At 36.3% G+C, this 14,270-nt stretch overlaps 1 protein-coding gene across 4 annotated transcripts in view; it reads right to left on the bottom strand.

Moving 5' to 3' along the window:
- EXOC6 (exocyst complex component 6) overlaps positions 1-14,270 on the bottom strand; it is a 178,400-nt gene that overhangs the window by 66,006 nt on the left and 98,124 nt on the right. For all 4 annotated transcript variants that reach the window (XM_065922922.1, XM_065922926.1, XM_065922923.1 and 1 more), the window contains exon 18: positions 10,541-10,720. In XM_065922922.1, the coding sequence (XP_065778994.1) occupies positions 10,541-10,720 (180 nt within the window). The remainder of the gene's footprint in view (positions 1-10,540; positions 10,721-14,270) is intronic.

The following is a 14,270-nucleotide window of genomic DNA, read 5'->3' as shown; positions in this document are numbered from 1 at the left end:
TCTGGCTTCCACAAAAACTACAAATGTACCAAGAACACTGCCAAAACAATTTAAATTTTCCATAAGCACCTAAGCAGAGAAAAATAAGCCTGCAGGAAGTTCATTGTTTTCTAATTCGCATGCTAGCTTGAGCTTGTATCTACTTACCGACATGGCTGCATGATCACTGCTGTTAGTCTGAGAAGGAAGTCAAACAGGCAATCATAAAAAAGGAAAATGTATTCCAATATCAACAGAAGTGGTGGTTAAAGCAGTAAAAAATTACACCATACACAAGCCAGTTGACTCTCTGTTGTTATAATTTGAAATTCAAAATCTATTTATTAGTGACACCTGAATATCTGATCTAGCCTGAACTGAAGGCGGCCCTGCATAGGGGAAGTTATCCTTTTTACCAAACACACAAGGAGTAAAGGAGAAACCACAAGCAGAAATGGAGGAAGACATTTAACTAGCCAGGTAGATTATTTTAATTACCCACAGTAAGCAGTGGGTTGGCAGCTGTGTTATCCAGACAATTCATTCTTCTGGAAGACTGGACTACACTCTAGGTAACCTCTAGGTCCTTTCTAGATTTAACTTCCAAAAAAATTTTGTTTGTATTAGCAAAATCTCATCACAACAGTTATTTTATTCAACTATTTTTTACCAAAATCTTTCAAATTGCGTAAAAGGTATATAATTGTATGTGAGATATAAAAGTCATAAAGCCAAGATGAAATTTAGCTAAAATTCTGTAATGTAGTCAATAAAAGTCAGTCAACAACATTTAACATATGAACATGAACACCATGTAAGTCACAGGACTTGTGATGCTTCTATCATTGCTCGCATTATACAATTTTTATGTTATAGTCAATAAGTCATCAGATCAACATTATTCATTATCATTATATATTTAAGAATTAATACTGAAATAAGAAAAAAGTAATTTGTCAGCATATATGTATACAATAAATATATGGTCATGTTTTCACTCGATAATTACTAAAATGTATTCAAAGCTGCTTATGTAACAATTTAAAATATATAATTTTTGTATTTTTAATATAATTCTTTCTGGTATCACATAAAAGAAAGGGTGATTAAAGCCTGTGATTGTACTCCTGAATATTAAAATTCTCCTCTGCAGTTTCCAGTGAAGTCAAAGGACATGTACATCTATATATTTAATTAAGGGAAAAAGTATGAACCAAAGGACAAAGAACATAAAAGAGCAAAACTAAAAAAGAAAATAAGGTGCCAGAATGAATAAATCTAAGTTTAAATTAGGACTTTACACCTGTGTGACACTTAATTATAAATTTTATATATGGGGACCTTCGAGGTGATCGCATCCAATCCTTTTACTTCAAAGAGAAGGAAAGAAGTTGTTCAAAATCAAGACGGTAGACTAAGTTAATGCATTTGCTTCCCACTGATCCTGAGATACAAGTGATACAAGAGGCCCAGAATTACAAAACAGGAATAAAATGTTTAACAACACAGAAAATGAAGGCATGTAGGGGAATTCATTAAGGGATACCTTCTAGAAGACAGAAAACAAAATTTTTTTAAAATGTTTATTTATTTATTTATTTTGGCCATGCCACAAGACATGTGGGATCTCAGTTCCCCAACCAGGAATCAAACCTGTGCCCCCTGCACTATAAGTGCAGAGTCTTAACACCTTGACCACCAGAAAACAGATTAAATAGAGAAGAGAAAGCAACTGCCCATTACATGCTACTAGGGGAACTACAGTGGAGGTGGGAGCCAGCTGTGTATTAGAGGTCCAGTTGTGCATATGAGAGGAGAGATACCAGAAATGCGATGGGAAACAAGGTAAGTAACTAAAGATTTCTAGAACAACCGTGCCATTGATCCCCTAACTACAGAGCACAAGCATTTTTCCATAGTGAGAGAAACTTTAGAGGGAGAGGTGAGACTCCAGGTGTAGGTAGGAAAAAAAAAGAGAGCAGGAAGGAGGAAGGGGGGTGTTGTGACAATGGAAAGAGGAGCAGTGATGGCTACAGAATTTGTGGAGCTCAGTGCAAAATGAAAATGTGGGGTCCCTTGTCCAAAAATCTTTAAGAATTTCAAGACGCCAGCAAAGCACCAAAGCACGTGCAGAACCCTTCTAAACTCAGGACCCCGTGCCACAGCACATGTTACACATCCATGAAGTCAGCCCTAAAGAAAGGAAACCACAATCTCATGGATAGCTCTATACCTGCTCACTCTAAGGTTAAGAATCCTAGGCAAAGTGTCTCCCAAATTTAAAAAAATTTCCAGTCAGATTCCTAACTAAGGGGGGAAAAAAATCTATCAAAAAACAGGGTATTTATACAGTAGCAGAGTAAATGCAAATCAGCATTTCGGGCATTCTTTGTTAAAAGAGAATGAGAAAAACAAAGAAAGAAAAAACCTACTCAAGGGTAACATAGATAATTCAAGAAACAGAAAATATCTTTTAAAAAAACCCTCCAGGGACTTCCCTGGTGGTCCAGTGGCTAAGGCACTGTGTTCCCAATTCAGGGGGTCCAGGTTCAATCCCTAGTCAGGGAACTAGATCCCACATGCTGCAACTAAAGAGGCCGCGCAGTCAATTAAATTAATTAAGAAAAAAACCTCTAATACCTCAGGGAGATTTGAAAGATAATATATACATTTTTTAAAAAGAGAGAACAGTATTCTATGAGAAAAGAACACTTTTAAAACAGAGTGATTCCTTAAAAATTAAAATATAACTAGTAAAATATTCTCTAGATGGATGAAAATAAAATTGAGAAATCCTCCCAAAACAGAGAACAAAAAAAGAGACAGGAAATGAAGGAAAAGATAAAAGATAAAGAAGATCAGTCTAGGAACTCTAACATCTAGTTAATGAGAGTCCAAGAAAGAGAGAAGAGAAAAGTGGAGGGAAAAAAATGATCTAAAAAATAATAAAAGAGACGTTTCCTGTGCTGAACTTCCCCTTTGACAGGAAGGGGCCATTGAATAAAGAGCTAAGTAAATGAAATAGAAGCTTACATCTCCACACATTATCATGAGATTTTAGAATATTAAAGAATAAAAAATAGATCCTAAAACCTGGATGCCAAAAGACAATGGAGGAATGCAACAAAAATTGTCAGAGAAAAACTATTCAACCTAGAATTACTAAACTATCAATCAAACACAAGGACAGGGAAGGTATTTCATGATATGCAAGGACTTCAATAGGAGAAAGCTACTGCGGCAGTTTAGCAAAACCAACCAGTGAAGTACTAAAAACACTTGAAATCCATGAAACAGTTTCCAACTCTGGAGGATCAGAGAAAGAAAGTCCCAAGTAAACAGCTATACAGCAATTCTAGAGAGCAACTGGTACAAAGCAGAGACAGAGGCCTCTACAGCAGTCAGAAAACATCAGATGAAGAACTGACAGAGTGAAGGGTAGGGAGGCTACTGTCTTTATCTTACATAGAAGTGAATTAAGATATTGACTAAAGAAAAGGAACAAAAAATAGGAGTATAACTTTTATATAAAGAAATGATAAACACAAGAAATAAAACATCAAACTGAAGAAAAAGGATGAAGTGAGAAGTCGCTATTGAATACATGCGCCTTATCTTTCATAGTAGGGACTCACAAGACATTCTCTTTTTAAGATAACCACCAGAAGAAATGAAAACACATGGTGAAATGGTAGTCTGGGGTTAGGGGAGATAGGAAGGCTATTTTCCATCCCAAAGTCTTCTGGGATACCTGACTTATTACCATGTATACATATTAACTGGAGCAAAGTTTAAAAATAACCTTTATTTTTAAAACATTTTTTAAAAAACAACCTTCATTTTTAGTTCTATGAAATAAAATATATTAATTAGCAAATTAATTCAGAGTCTGAATGATTTGTCAACTTACATAATGTTGGTTAATTGGAATAATCAGGCCTAGACCGTGAATCTCAGGATTTTCAATATAGTACGGCATCTCCAGAAAAAAATTCTTAAGTGTATGGTTTTAAAAGTTAGACACTATCCATTTTTATCTAAATCATGCACCTTCGTTCACTGGATATATATCCTTATTTCTCACTTACAGAAAGCATAATGCTTTTTAAACTATTTGTGGAAATTAAAAGTGCAAATTAAAAGGTTAGTGGCACCAGGCTCATCATTTACACATATCCCTTAGTGGTTGTAAATCAATAAAACATTTTTATTTTAACAAACACATCACTAGCATATATGAAAGAAAGAAATGGTAACTATTGTTTCCAGTAGATCACTGATGGGTCTTTAGGTGGTACTGTATTCATAGTAAAAGATTACTGAGTTCCACTTGGCAGTCATGAATTACTAAATAACTGCAAGCTGCTCAACAATATCTTGTACTTATAGGCTTATAAGTGGTGAATGAGTGCTGAATGCTTTAAAAAATTTAACAATGAATGGTTTTAAAATTCAAAATTGAATGGTTTTCAAATTTTCTAGCTAATATAAATTCTTATTTAAAAAACACAAAGCTTGCTTATAAGTTAGGCTTAAAAATAAGTGTTACAAATGCATTAGAAAAAGAAGACTTGCAGAACACATGTCAAAATGTTAACAGTAATTTTCCTTTTAAAAGAGAACACAAGATAACTTTTTTTTTATTTTCTTCTATACTGAGCAATAGTTTTTAACTGTCAGGAAAAAAATTATCAGAAACAAGAAAGTTCACTTACACATTTGAAACAGTAAACATTGCTGATTTCAAGAGCACTGATTTGAGGATAAAATAATATTCATATCATACAATAATCACACTTCACTGACATTAGGCAGCATCTGACCATCCACCACTGTAAGCACTGCAGTCAAGCTGTAACAATGATTCAAATAAATATACTTTATAGTGAGTATCTTTAATAATTAATGAAGAAGTTTTAAAAATGGTTATATAATGCAAAAGCACAGAACTCAAAACTAAATAATACAAGCCAAAAATATAGGCATAAATACAAGAAAAAAAAAGTGTAACGATACTGAAAACTAATACTATAAAAGGCCTTAAAACAACAGAGGAAGAAAGGAGAAGGAAAGATAAAATATTTATTAATAGGGGCTATTTTATGTCAAGCACCCTGCCAGCCAACTATTCTACACATGATTTTATTTCATCCTCTGATAGTGCTATGGGTGGCTGTGTTGAAGCTGAAACTCCAATACTTTGGCCACCTGATGCGAAGAGCTGACTCATTTGAAAAGACCCTGATGCTGGGAAAGATTGAGGGCAGGAGGAGAAGGGGACGACAGAGGATGAGATGGTTGGATTGTATCACTAACTCAAAGGACATGAGTTTGGGTGGGCTCCTGGAGTTGGTAATGGACAGGGAAGTTCATGGGGTCGCAAAGAGTTGGACACAACTGAGCGACTGAACTGAACGGAACTGAACTGAAGTCCTATGGGAAAAATGGATTATGTCTATTTTGCAGAAGTAAAGGAGTTCAGAGAAGTTAAGCTACTTGCCAGGATTCCACAGCCAGGAAGTTAAAAATCTCAGGTTTAAATATAAGTCGTTCTAATTCTAAAGACCACCCTGTGCTCTCTTCCCTTCATCACTCTGGTCCCTAAGAATAGTAACATGTAAGTGGGCTTAACTCTGAGTCATTAAATGGTAAGTTTCCTGAAGACAGATAATATATTTGACAGGGCAGTTTAACATTCTGGGTGTGGGGAAATACCTGTCATTATTATAAATACTGCTTTTTAAGTTACTGTTAATTCCTGTGGCCAGCAGAGAGCCTGGCTTCTCTGCTACAGCACGGGGAAATGCTTCCTAACATGGAAGCAAGGCAACTCTTTACTTTTTGTCCTCTGCATAGGCTTGCTGGCTGACTCTTAAGAGAAACAGGTGAGGAAAGTAATATACCAGTTCTCTCACCCATTCAACCATAGAGACTGGAGGCATTTAAAGTAGACATTATTGGTGACCTTCCAAATTCTGCAGCTTCCTACCACAACCACAGTGTAGTAGAAAAGAGAAAAACAATAAAGTTCTTTCTCTGGGCTCCACCAAAACCATTATCATCCACTAAGTTCTATTGCTCTCATACCCTGTGAGGAGAGAACAAAATCCTATCAGGTGGATTATAACTTTTCTAGAACCAATGAAACCTTTACTAGGCAATGAGGTCAGCAACTACAAGTCATGACTCTCTTTGATGGGGAAAATAATCTTTTGCAACAATCATAGGGACTGACAAAAAGTAAATATGCAGTGAAGTTAAGAATGGAGCTTTTAAACTGACAGTGTTAGGTACATTTTAGGAATGGGGCGAGACAGTCATCTTTATCCTACAGGATCTACTTGTCTGTCCAATTACTTGCAATACTGGACAATACTTGCACTATTTGAAAGAGTGATCCTTGGTTTCACAGTTCCCATTGACTCTAACTCATGGCACTGTTAATTAACCCTGTCAAAATCAAGAATCATGGAGCCAGAGCCAGCTCCCCCACATAATTTTTCATGGATAACTAATTCTACCTAAGCTGGTTGACTTGGGACTGACTGATTGTGATGAACAAATACCTTCTGAAGATTCTTTTAGTTTGAAAGAGTCCAAAACTGGGCCCTCTCTCTATCTGGATCCAAAGGTAACCTGAAGATTAGGAATTATTTTTAGCTTAAACCAATTAAATTAAAATGGTAGCTTATACATCGCCATATATTGCTTAGAAAAATAATGCATTTAATAACACTGTTCTTTGCTTGAAAGAACACAAACTGAATATCTTATACAATTTCAGCATTTCAGAGAATTAATATACTCAGCCATAATAATCAATCTTGCTAGAATTTACCATAGTCAACAACTTAATATTTTTGCTTCAGAATTATGCTTTCAGTTCATCCCTTGAATAAGAATATACTGTTATTAGTACCATTTTTTCTTTTCCTAACTATAAAACATAATTTGCTTATTTTCTCATGTCCTATATATTCCTGTTGTTGAATTTGTTGGCCTACATTTTATAAAAGTGAACTTTCCTTGCAGAAAAACCCATGTTAGATGACATAAAAATCCAAAATGGCACACACTCACCTAAAACTATACAAAATATTGTAATAGATCAGGTGAGTGACAGAAGTCTGTCATTCTAAATGTCAGCAGAGTATGTCCTATGAAAAAGCAGGATTTCCCTCTAGGTGTCAGCCACGTGAGGTAAGGCATTTACCCCAAACCTTTCTAATATATAATCTCTCTTAATCTTATCTGAGCTAGGCACAAAATCCTTACCCATCATCTCATGTCAACCTGTGAAGCACACATTGCAACACAGATACATGATGTATATCTGTGTATATGTGCACACATGAGCAATGTATTTACTTGTGAGAACTGGATTTGGCTGGAAGGACAGAGATATATACTGACAAGGTGAATTTAAATTAATTCAATAATTATTTAATGCACACTTTTTTGAAATTGCTGTAACGCTGTTTAGTTGCTCAGTCGTGTCCGACTCTTTGTGACCTCATATACTGTATAGCCCACCAGGCTCCTCTGTCCACGGGATTCGCCAGGCAAGAATACTGGAGTGGGATGCCATTCCCTTCCCCAGGGGATGTTCCTGACTCAGGGATTGAACCCGGGTCTTCCACATTGCAGGCAGATCCTTTACCAACTGAGCTACTAGGGAGGTGGTACTAAAATTATGTATATAATACACAGGTTCCCTTTTTCAACTCAAGAACAATAGTGAGGAATATAGTATCAACCCTGGAAAAGCTTCTAAAAGCTCTTTGGCACAGATCCACTACAAAAATCTCTTTAAGAAGTTCTTCTATTTTTAAGCAATTCCTTCAAATATTCTAACTGACCCTTTGATAGGGAAAGAGATGGGGAGAATAACATCTTTTTTTTCTTTTCATTTTAAACAAGGAGATGGTTAGACGCAGTTGGGTAGGCTTCAGATTTAACTTTTTTGTGTGCACCTATATCTTATTATGATATTAAAAAGGTCAAAATTTCCCCCTATTTCTTTTATACAAAACTACTCCATTCACATTTTAACACTAGCTCTGTTAGTTTAGAGTACACCTAGTGAGAAAATGTGCATCCCACCATATTCTGTTTGGTCTTGCCTTTCTTTCTCTTCCTTTGGTAGTGCCACTAGTCTTGTGGGATCTTAGTTCCTCAACCAGTAATTGAACTGGGGCCCCTGGCAGTGAAAGCCTGGACTCTTAACCACTGGATTACCAGGGAATTCCCTTTGCATCCCTCACAGGAAGAATCCAGTGTTTCAGCCTACTCACACTCAGATGTCCCTGTCATATCTTCCTAAGAAACATTTCATCAACAGATTATTCCAGATGTAAATGTTCATGACTACATAATAGGATGGAGCAATGCTCCTATTTCACTTTTAGTCTCTGGTCTACAAATATCCAATAATTTCTTGGCCTTTTCTAAAAGAAAAGTCACTGATCATATTGAAGTAGTTTCATGAAAACTGCTATCAGAGTTTATTTCTAGTTAAGAATATGTTGTCAGTTTTGGGGGTTTGTTTTGGCTTTGGTGGGAAGTGAGTTGTAAGTTATCCGGCTTAAAAAGTAAAACAAATTAAAATTTCAAACAATTGACTAAAGAGGTATCATGATTCCTGATTTCAAACTATACTACAAAGCCATGCTAATAAAAACATGGCATTGGTATAAAAATAGACACACAGAACGGTGGAACAAAACAGAGAGTCCAGGAATAAACCCACACATACATGGACAACTAATTTACAGCAAAGAAGCCAAGAACATACAATGGGGAAAGGAGAAGCTCTTCAATAAACAGGGTTGGGAAAACTGGGCAGCCACACACAAAAATATGAAACCAGACCACTATCATATACTATACATAAAAATTAACTCAAATCACTTAAAAACTTGAAACTGGACTTCCCTAGTGGTACAGTGGATGGGAGTCTGTCTGCCAATACAGGGGACACAGGTTTGATCTCTAGTGGGAAGATTCCAAATGCCACAGAGCAACTACAGCCCGTACACCACGACTACTGAGCCCACACTCTAGATCCCATGAGCCACAACTACTGAGCCCGTGTGTCGCAACTACTAAAGCCTGAGTGCCTAGAGCCTATGCTCCACAACAAGAGAAGCCACCTCAATGAGAAGCCTGCGTACCACAAGGAAGAGTAGCCTCCACTCTCGGCAGCTAGAGAAAGCCAATGAGCAGCAACAAAGACTCAGCACAACCAAAAATATATAAATAAAAAAACTTTAAAAAGACTTGAAATTATAAAGTTCCTATAAGTAAACATAGGAGGTAACCTCCCTGACATTGGTCTTAGCCATGTTTTTTTAGATCTGACTCCAAAGGTGAGAGAAACGAAAGCAAAAATAAACAAATGGGACTCCATGAAACTAAAAAACATTTTCTGCATGGTGAAGGAAACCATCAACAAATGAAAAAGCAACCCACCAAACAGGAAGAGATTTTTGCAAATCATATACAATAGCAGTTAATATCCAAGCTGTATAATGAACTCACATAATTCAACAATAAAAAACCAAACAACTCAAAGACTGGGCAGAAGATCTGAAGAGCCATTTTTCTAAAGCCATTTTGCTGGCCATGCAAATGGCCAGCAGGCACATGAAAAGATGTTCAACATCACTAACCATGAGGAAAATGCAAATCAAAACTTCAATGAGGTATCACCTCGCATCTGTTAGAATGGCTATTATTTAAAAAAAAAACAAACCAGAACTAATAAGTATTGGAGAGAATGTGGAGAAAAGGGAACCCTCATATGCTGTTGGTGAGAATGTAAACTGGTGTAACCACTATGGAAAACAATATGGAGAGTCCTCAAAAAATTAAGAGTAGTACTGCCATATGATCTAGCTGTTTCAGCTGTGAATATTTTTTTGAAAAAAAGGAAAATTACTAATTTGAAAGTATATACACCACTATGATCACTGAAGCATAATTTACAATAGCCAAGATATGAGAAAAACCTAAGTGTCCATGAATGGATAATGAAAATGTGCCATATATATATGTGCATATACAAGAGAATGCTATATAGTTATAAAAAAGGGAAGGAAATCTTGCCATTTGCGACAACATGGATGGACCAGGAGGGTATTATGCTAAGTGAAATAAGTCAGACTGAGAAAGACAAATAACATAGGATTTCACTTTCATGTAGAATCAAACAAGACAAAAACAAACTCATAGATACACAGAATAGACTAGTGGTTACCAGAGGATTAGGAGCTGGGGGAGGGTGAAGTAGATGGTAACTAGATTTATGATAGTGGTCACTGTAATGTTCACAAATACCAATTTATAATGTTATACACCTGAAATTTATATGATGTCATGTACCAATTTTAACTCAATAAAAACAATAGCTAAATTAACATTTTTCACAAATTGGTTTACAGAAAAGGAAATATTCAAGCTAGGACGTGGTTTAAACAAGTAAGCCTCCAACTAAAACTGAATTCTAAATATATATGAGTAAGCAAAATTATAATAATTTTTTGAAATTTTTTATACTTACAGGCAAATGAGTAAACACTTGAAAGATGCTTCTCAAAAAATTAATAAGATCCATTAAATAACCACTAGCTCTTCCATCTGGCTCAGACATTGTCCAGTCATAATCAGCAAGCTGAACAAATTCATCAATTTTTTGATTAAGCTTGGTATATATTTCTCCCTCTGCTGCATGTCGGGCATCCTGACCAGACACAACAAAACAAAAAGTAAAAAACAAGTTACAGAATCAGGTAAAAGAAACAAGTTTTCTTAAAATTCCAAATTTTATTTTTTATATTTCTTTGGTTTAACATTTTAAACATTTATTCAAAATCCAACAAAACTGTAGAATTTCTGGTTGAAAATACTCTATTTGACATCACTTCTTTTCCCCAACCTCACCTTTGCGTTTTTTGTCTTTGTTTGGTAGGATAACTTATTAGTTATCAATTTTGAACTGTTCTCACAGCTCTAAGACCCTTGGGAGAAACAGAAACGGAAAACAAAAGTTGTCAAGAATGCAAATGACTTCTATCCACTGACTCACGTAGGGAAATTAAGTTGGACTATCACATAAGAAATGAAATCATTATTGGTGTTTTGAGGAGAAGAGCTCCCCCTCCCTACTGCTCCCAAAACAGTTAACTTCTCAAAAGAAGATAAAAGAAATGGAGTGACAAAAAAGAGCAGAGTAAGAATACTCAAACATTTTCTGATCCATTAAAGCAACAAGAAAACTAGCAAAAATTGTCAAAGATCCATTTTTCCAGACGTCTGGAAATTAATTCAAAACCTATACCAATTCAAGCAGCATCTACTTATGAAAAACTGCTAGGATGGCTGCTATCCAAAAGTCTACAAGCAATAAATGCTGGAGAGGGTGTGGAGAAAAGGGAACCCTCTTACACTGCTGGTGGGAATGTAAACTAGTACAGTCACTATGGAAAACAGTGTGGAGATTTCTTAAAAAACTGGAAATAGAATTGCCATATGACTCAGCAATACCACTTCTGGGCATACACACCGAGGAAACCAGATCTGAAAGAGACACGTGCACCCCAATGTTCATCACAGCACTGTTTATAATAGCCAGGACATGGAAGCAACCTAGATGCCCATCAGCAGATGAATGGATAAGGAAGCTGTGGTACATATACACCATGGAATATTACTCAGCCATTAAAAAGAATTTATTTGAATCAGTTCTAATGAGATGGATGAAACTGGAGCCCATTATACAGAGTGAAGTAAGCCAGAGAGATAAAGATCATTACAGCATACTAACACATATATATGGAATTTAGAAAGATGGTAATGATAACCCTATATGCAAAACAGAAAAAGAGACACAGATGTACAGAACAGACTTTTGGACTCTGTGGGAGAAGGCGAGGGTGGGGTGTTACGAGAGAACAGCATGTATATTATCTGTGGTGAAACAGATCACCAGCCCAGGTGGGATGCATGAGACAAGTGCTCGGGCCTGGTGCACTGGGAAGTCCCAGAGGAATCGGGTGGAGAGGGAGGTGGGAGGGGGGATCGGGATGGGGAGTGCATGTAACTCCATGGCTGATTCATGTCAATGTATGACAAAACCCACAGCAATGTTGTGAAGTAATTAGCCTCCAACTAACAAAAATAAATGGAAAAAAAAAAAAGACAAGAACTAAAGGAAGTAACAAATAAATAAATAAATAAAATAAAATTTTTTTTTTAATTAAAAAAAGAAAAAAGAAAAACTGCTGAACCTTGGTATGGAAATAAGCTCTGTGATGTTTTAATGCCCCATTTCCACTTTTCCTCCCTAGCTCCAGGTTCACAGTATCCTTGAAAATCAATATCCAACAACTGTGGTACAAATCTGTGTTGGCCTCTCAGCCAACACAGTGGGGGCAGAATGAGTTGGCACTCCTTTAAAGCCATATTCCCAGAGAATTATCATTATTTGATCTAGATGGTAATTCCCTGGAAGATCTCACTTGCAGAGATGTCTTTACATGACCTAAAAACAGGATTGTCAGGAGCAAAAAGCCTTTTTCCTGGGGGCATTTGTTAAAAACAATTAGAGGCAATTGTGTAACATCACAGGCACTTTAGGTGGTAGATAACAACTAGGGTACATAATAAGCGAACCAAAAAGCTTAAAAGGAAAAACTGGGGAATGAAATATCCATAGATGGCTTTGAAAAGCTCTGACATATTCCTGGGAATCTAGAAGACTATGTACATGTGTAGGGCTGTGAACATACTCCGGAAAGACCTGAGAAAGCTCTAACCTCTCATTTACAGCTGACCCTGAAGTTGTGTGCAAGAAGGATGTGAAGGTTAACGCAGAGGTATCAAATGCCTGATTGCTGAAGGCGTGCCCCAATAAATACAGACAGTCCCTCAAAAAGACTGGGAGACTGATTGGTTCCAGATTTTTATGGAAATCTGTGTCCAATCATTAGCTGGTCACTAAGCTAACTAAGCAGAGACTTCAGTGGCGACAGATGACAAAAAATACAGACTTTACAGAATTAATTCAGAAAAGTCATGAAACAACCAACCACCTACCAGGAAGAAACAACAAACCTTGGGGAGAAAGGAGAATCTGATTATCAGAATTGTCACACTACAATACAACTTTATTTTAAATTTTTACTGGCATATAATTGATTTACAATGTTGTGTTAGTTTCAGATGTACAGCAAAGTGAATCAGTTATACATACATAGTCCCTCTTTTTTAAGATTCTTTTCCCATATAGGCCATTACAGAGTACTGAGTAGAGCTCCCTGCGCCACAGAGTAGGTTCCAGTTAGTTATCTATTGTAGTGTGCATCTGTCAACCTCAATCAATATGTCAGTCTCAATCTCCCAGTTTCTCTCTTCCCCACTTAGCCCCTGGTAACCGTAAGTTTGTTTTCCACACCTGTGATTCTACTTCTGTTTCGTAAATAAGTTCATTTGTACCCACTTTTAAGGTTTCACATATAAACGATATCATATGGTATTTATCTGTGTCTGACTTACATCACTCAGTATGACAATCTCTAGATCCATCCATGTTACATTATTTTAAATGTCCAGTTTTCATTTGCAAGTTGCACAGAGAAACGAGAAAGTATGAGACATTGGACTTATAAGACAAAGGTTTTAAATCAGCTCTTTAAAATAATCAAAGAACTAAAGGAACATATGAGAACAATACCTGACAAAATTAACTATAAAGGGATAAAAACTACTTGAAAATAAAGAACCTAAGAGAAATTCTGTAGTTGAAAAATACAATAAATGAAACAAACAAAAAAAAATCACTACAGGAGTTCAACAGCAAATCTGAGCAGGCAGAAGACAAAGAAGATTTGATCAACAATATAAACCAACTAGGCCTAACAGACATCTATTGAACATTCAACATTAGCAGACCATGCATTAGTCTCAAATGAACATGGGACACTATCCAGAACAGAACAAATGTTAGGTCATAAAACAAATCTTTAAAGCAAAGTTCCCCAACCAGGCCATCTAGCAGGAAGTGAACAGCTGTGAACCTAAAAATCATCCACCTCCCACTTCACCCCATCCCCACCTATGGAAAAGCTGTCTTCCATGAAAACAATCCCCGGTGCCAAAAAGCTAGGACTGGGGCTTTAAAAGACTAATATCATACAAGGTATGTTCTCTGACTACAATGGAATGGATATTTCTGGCAAAACTAATACTTATTGGAAATTCCCTGGTGGTCCAATGGTTGGGACTCCATGCTT

This window comes from Muntiacus reevesi, chromosome 2 (assembly GCF_963930625.1).
Source record: "Muntiacus reevesi chromosome 2, mMunRee1.1, whole genome shotgun sequence".
Lineage (NCBI taxonomy): Eukaryota > Metazoa > Chordata > Mammalia > Artiodactyla > Cervidae > Muntiacus > Muntiacus reevesi.
Note: the sequence above shows the minus strand (reverse complement) of the source record. Positions and strands in the feature narration are given on the sequence as shown.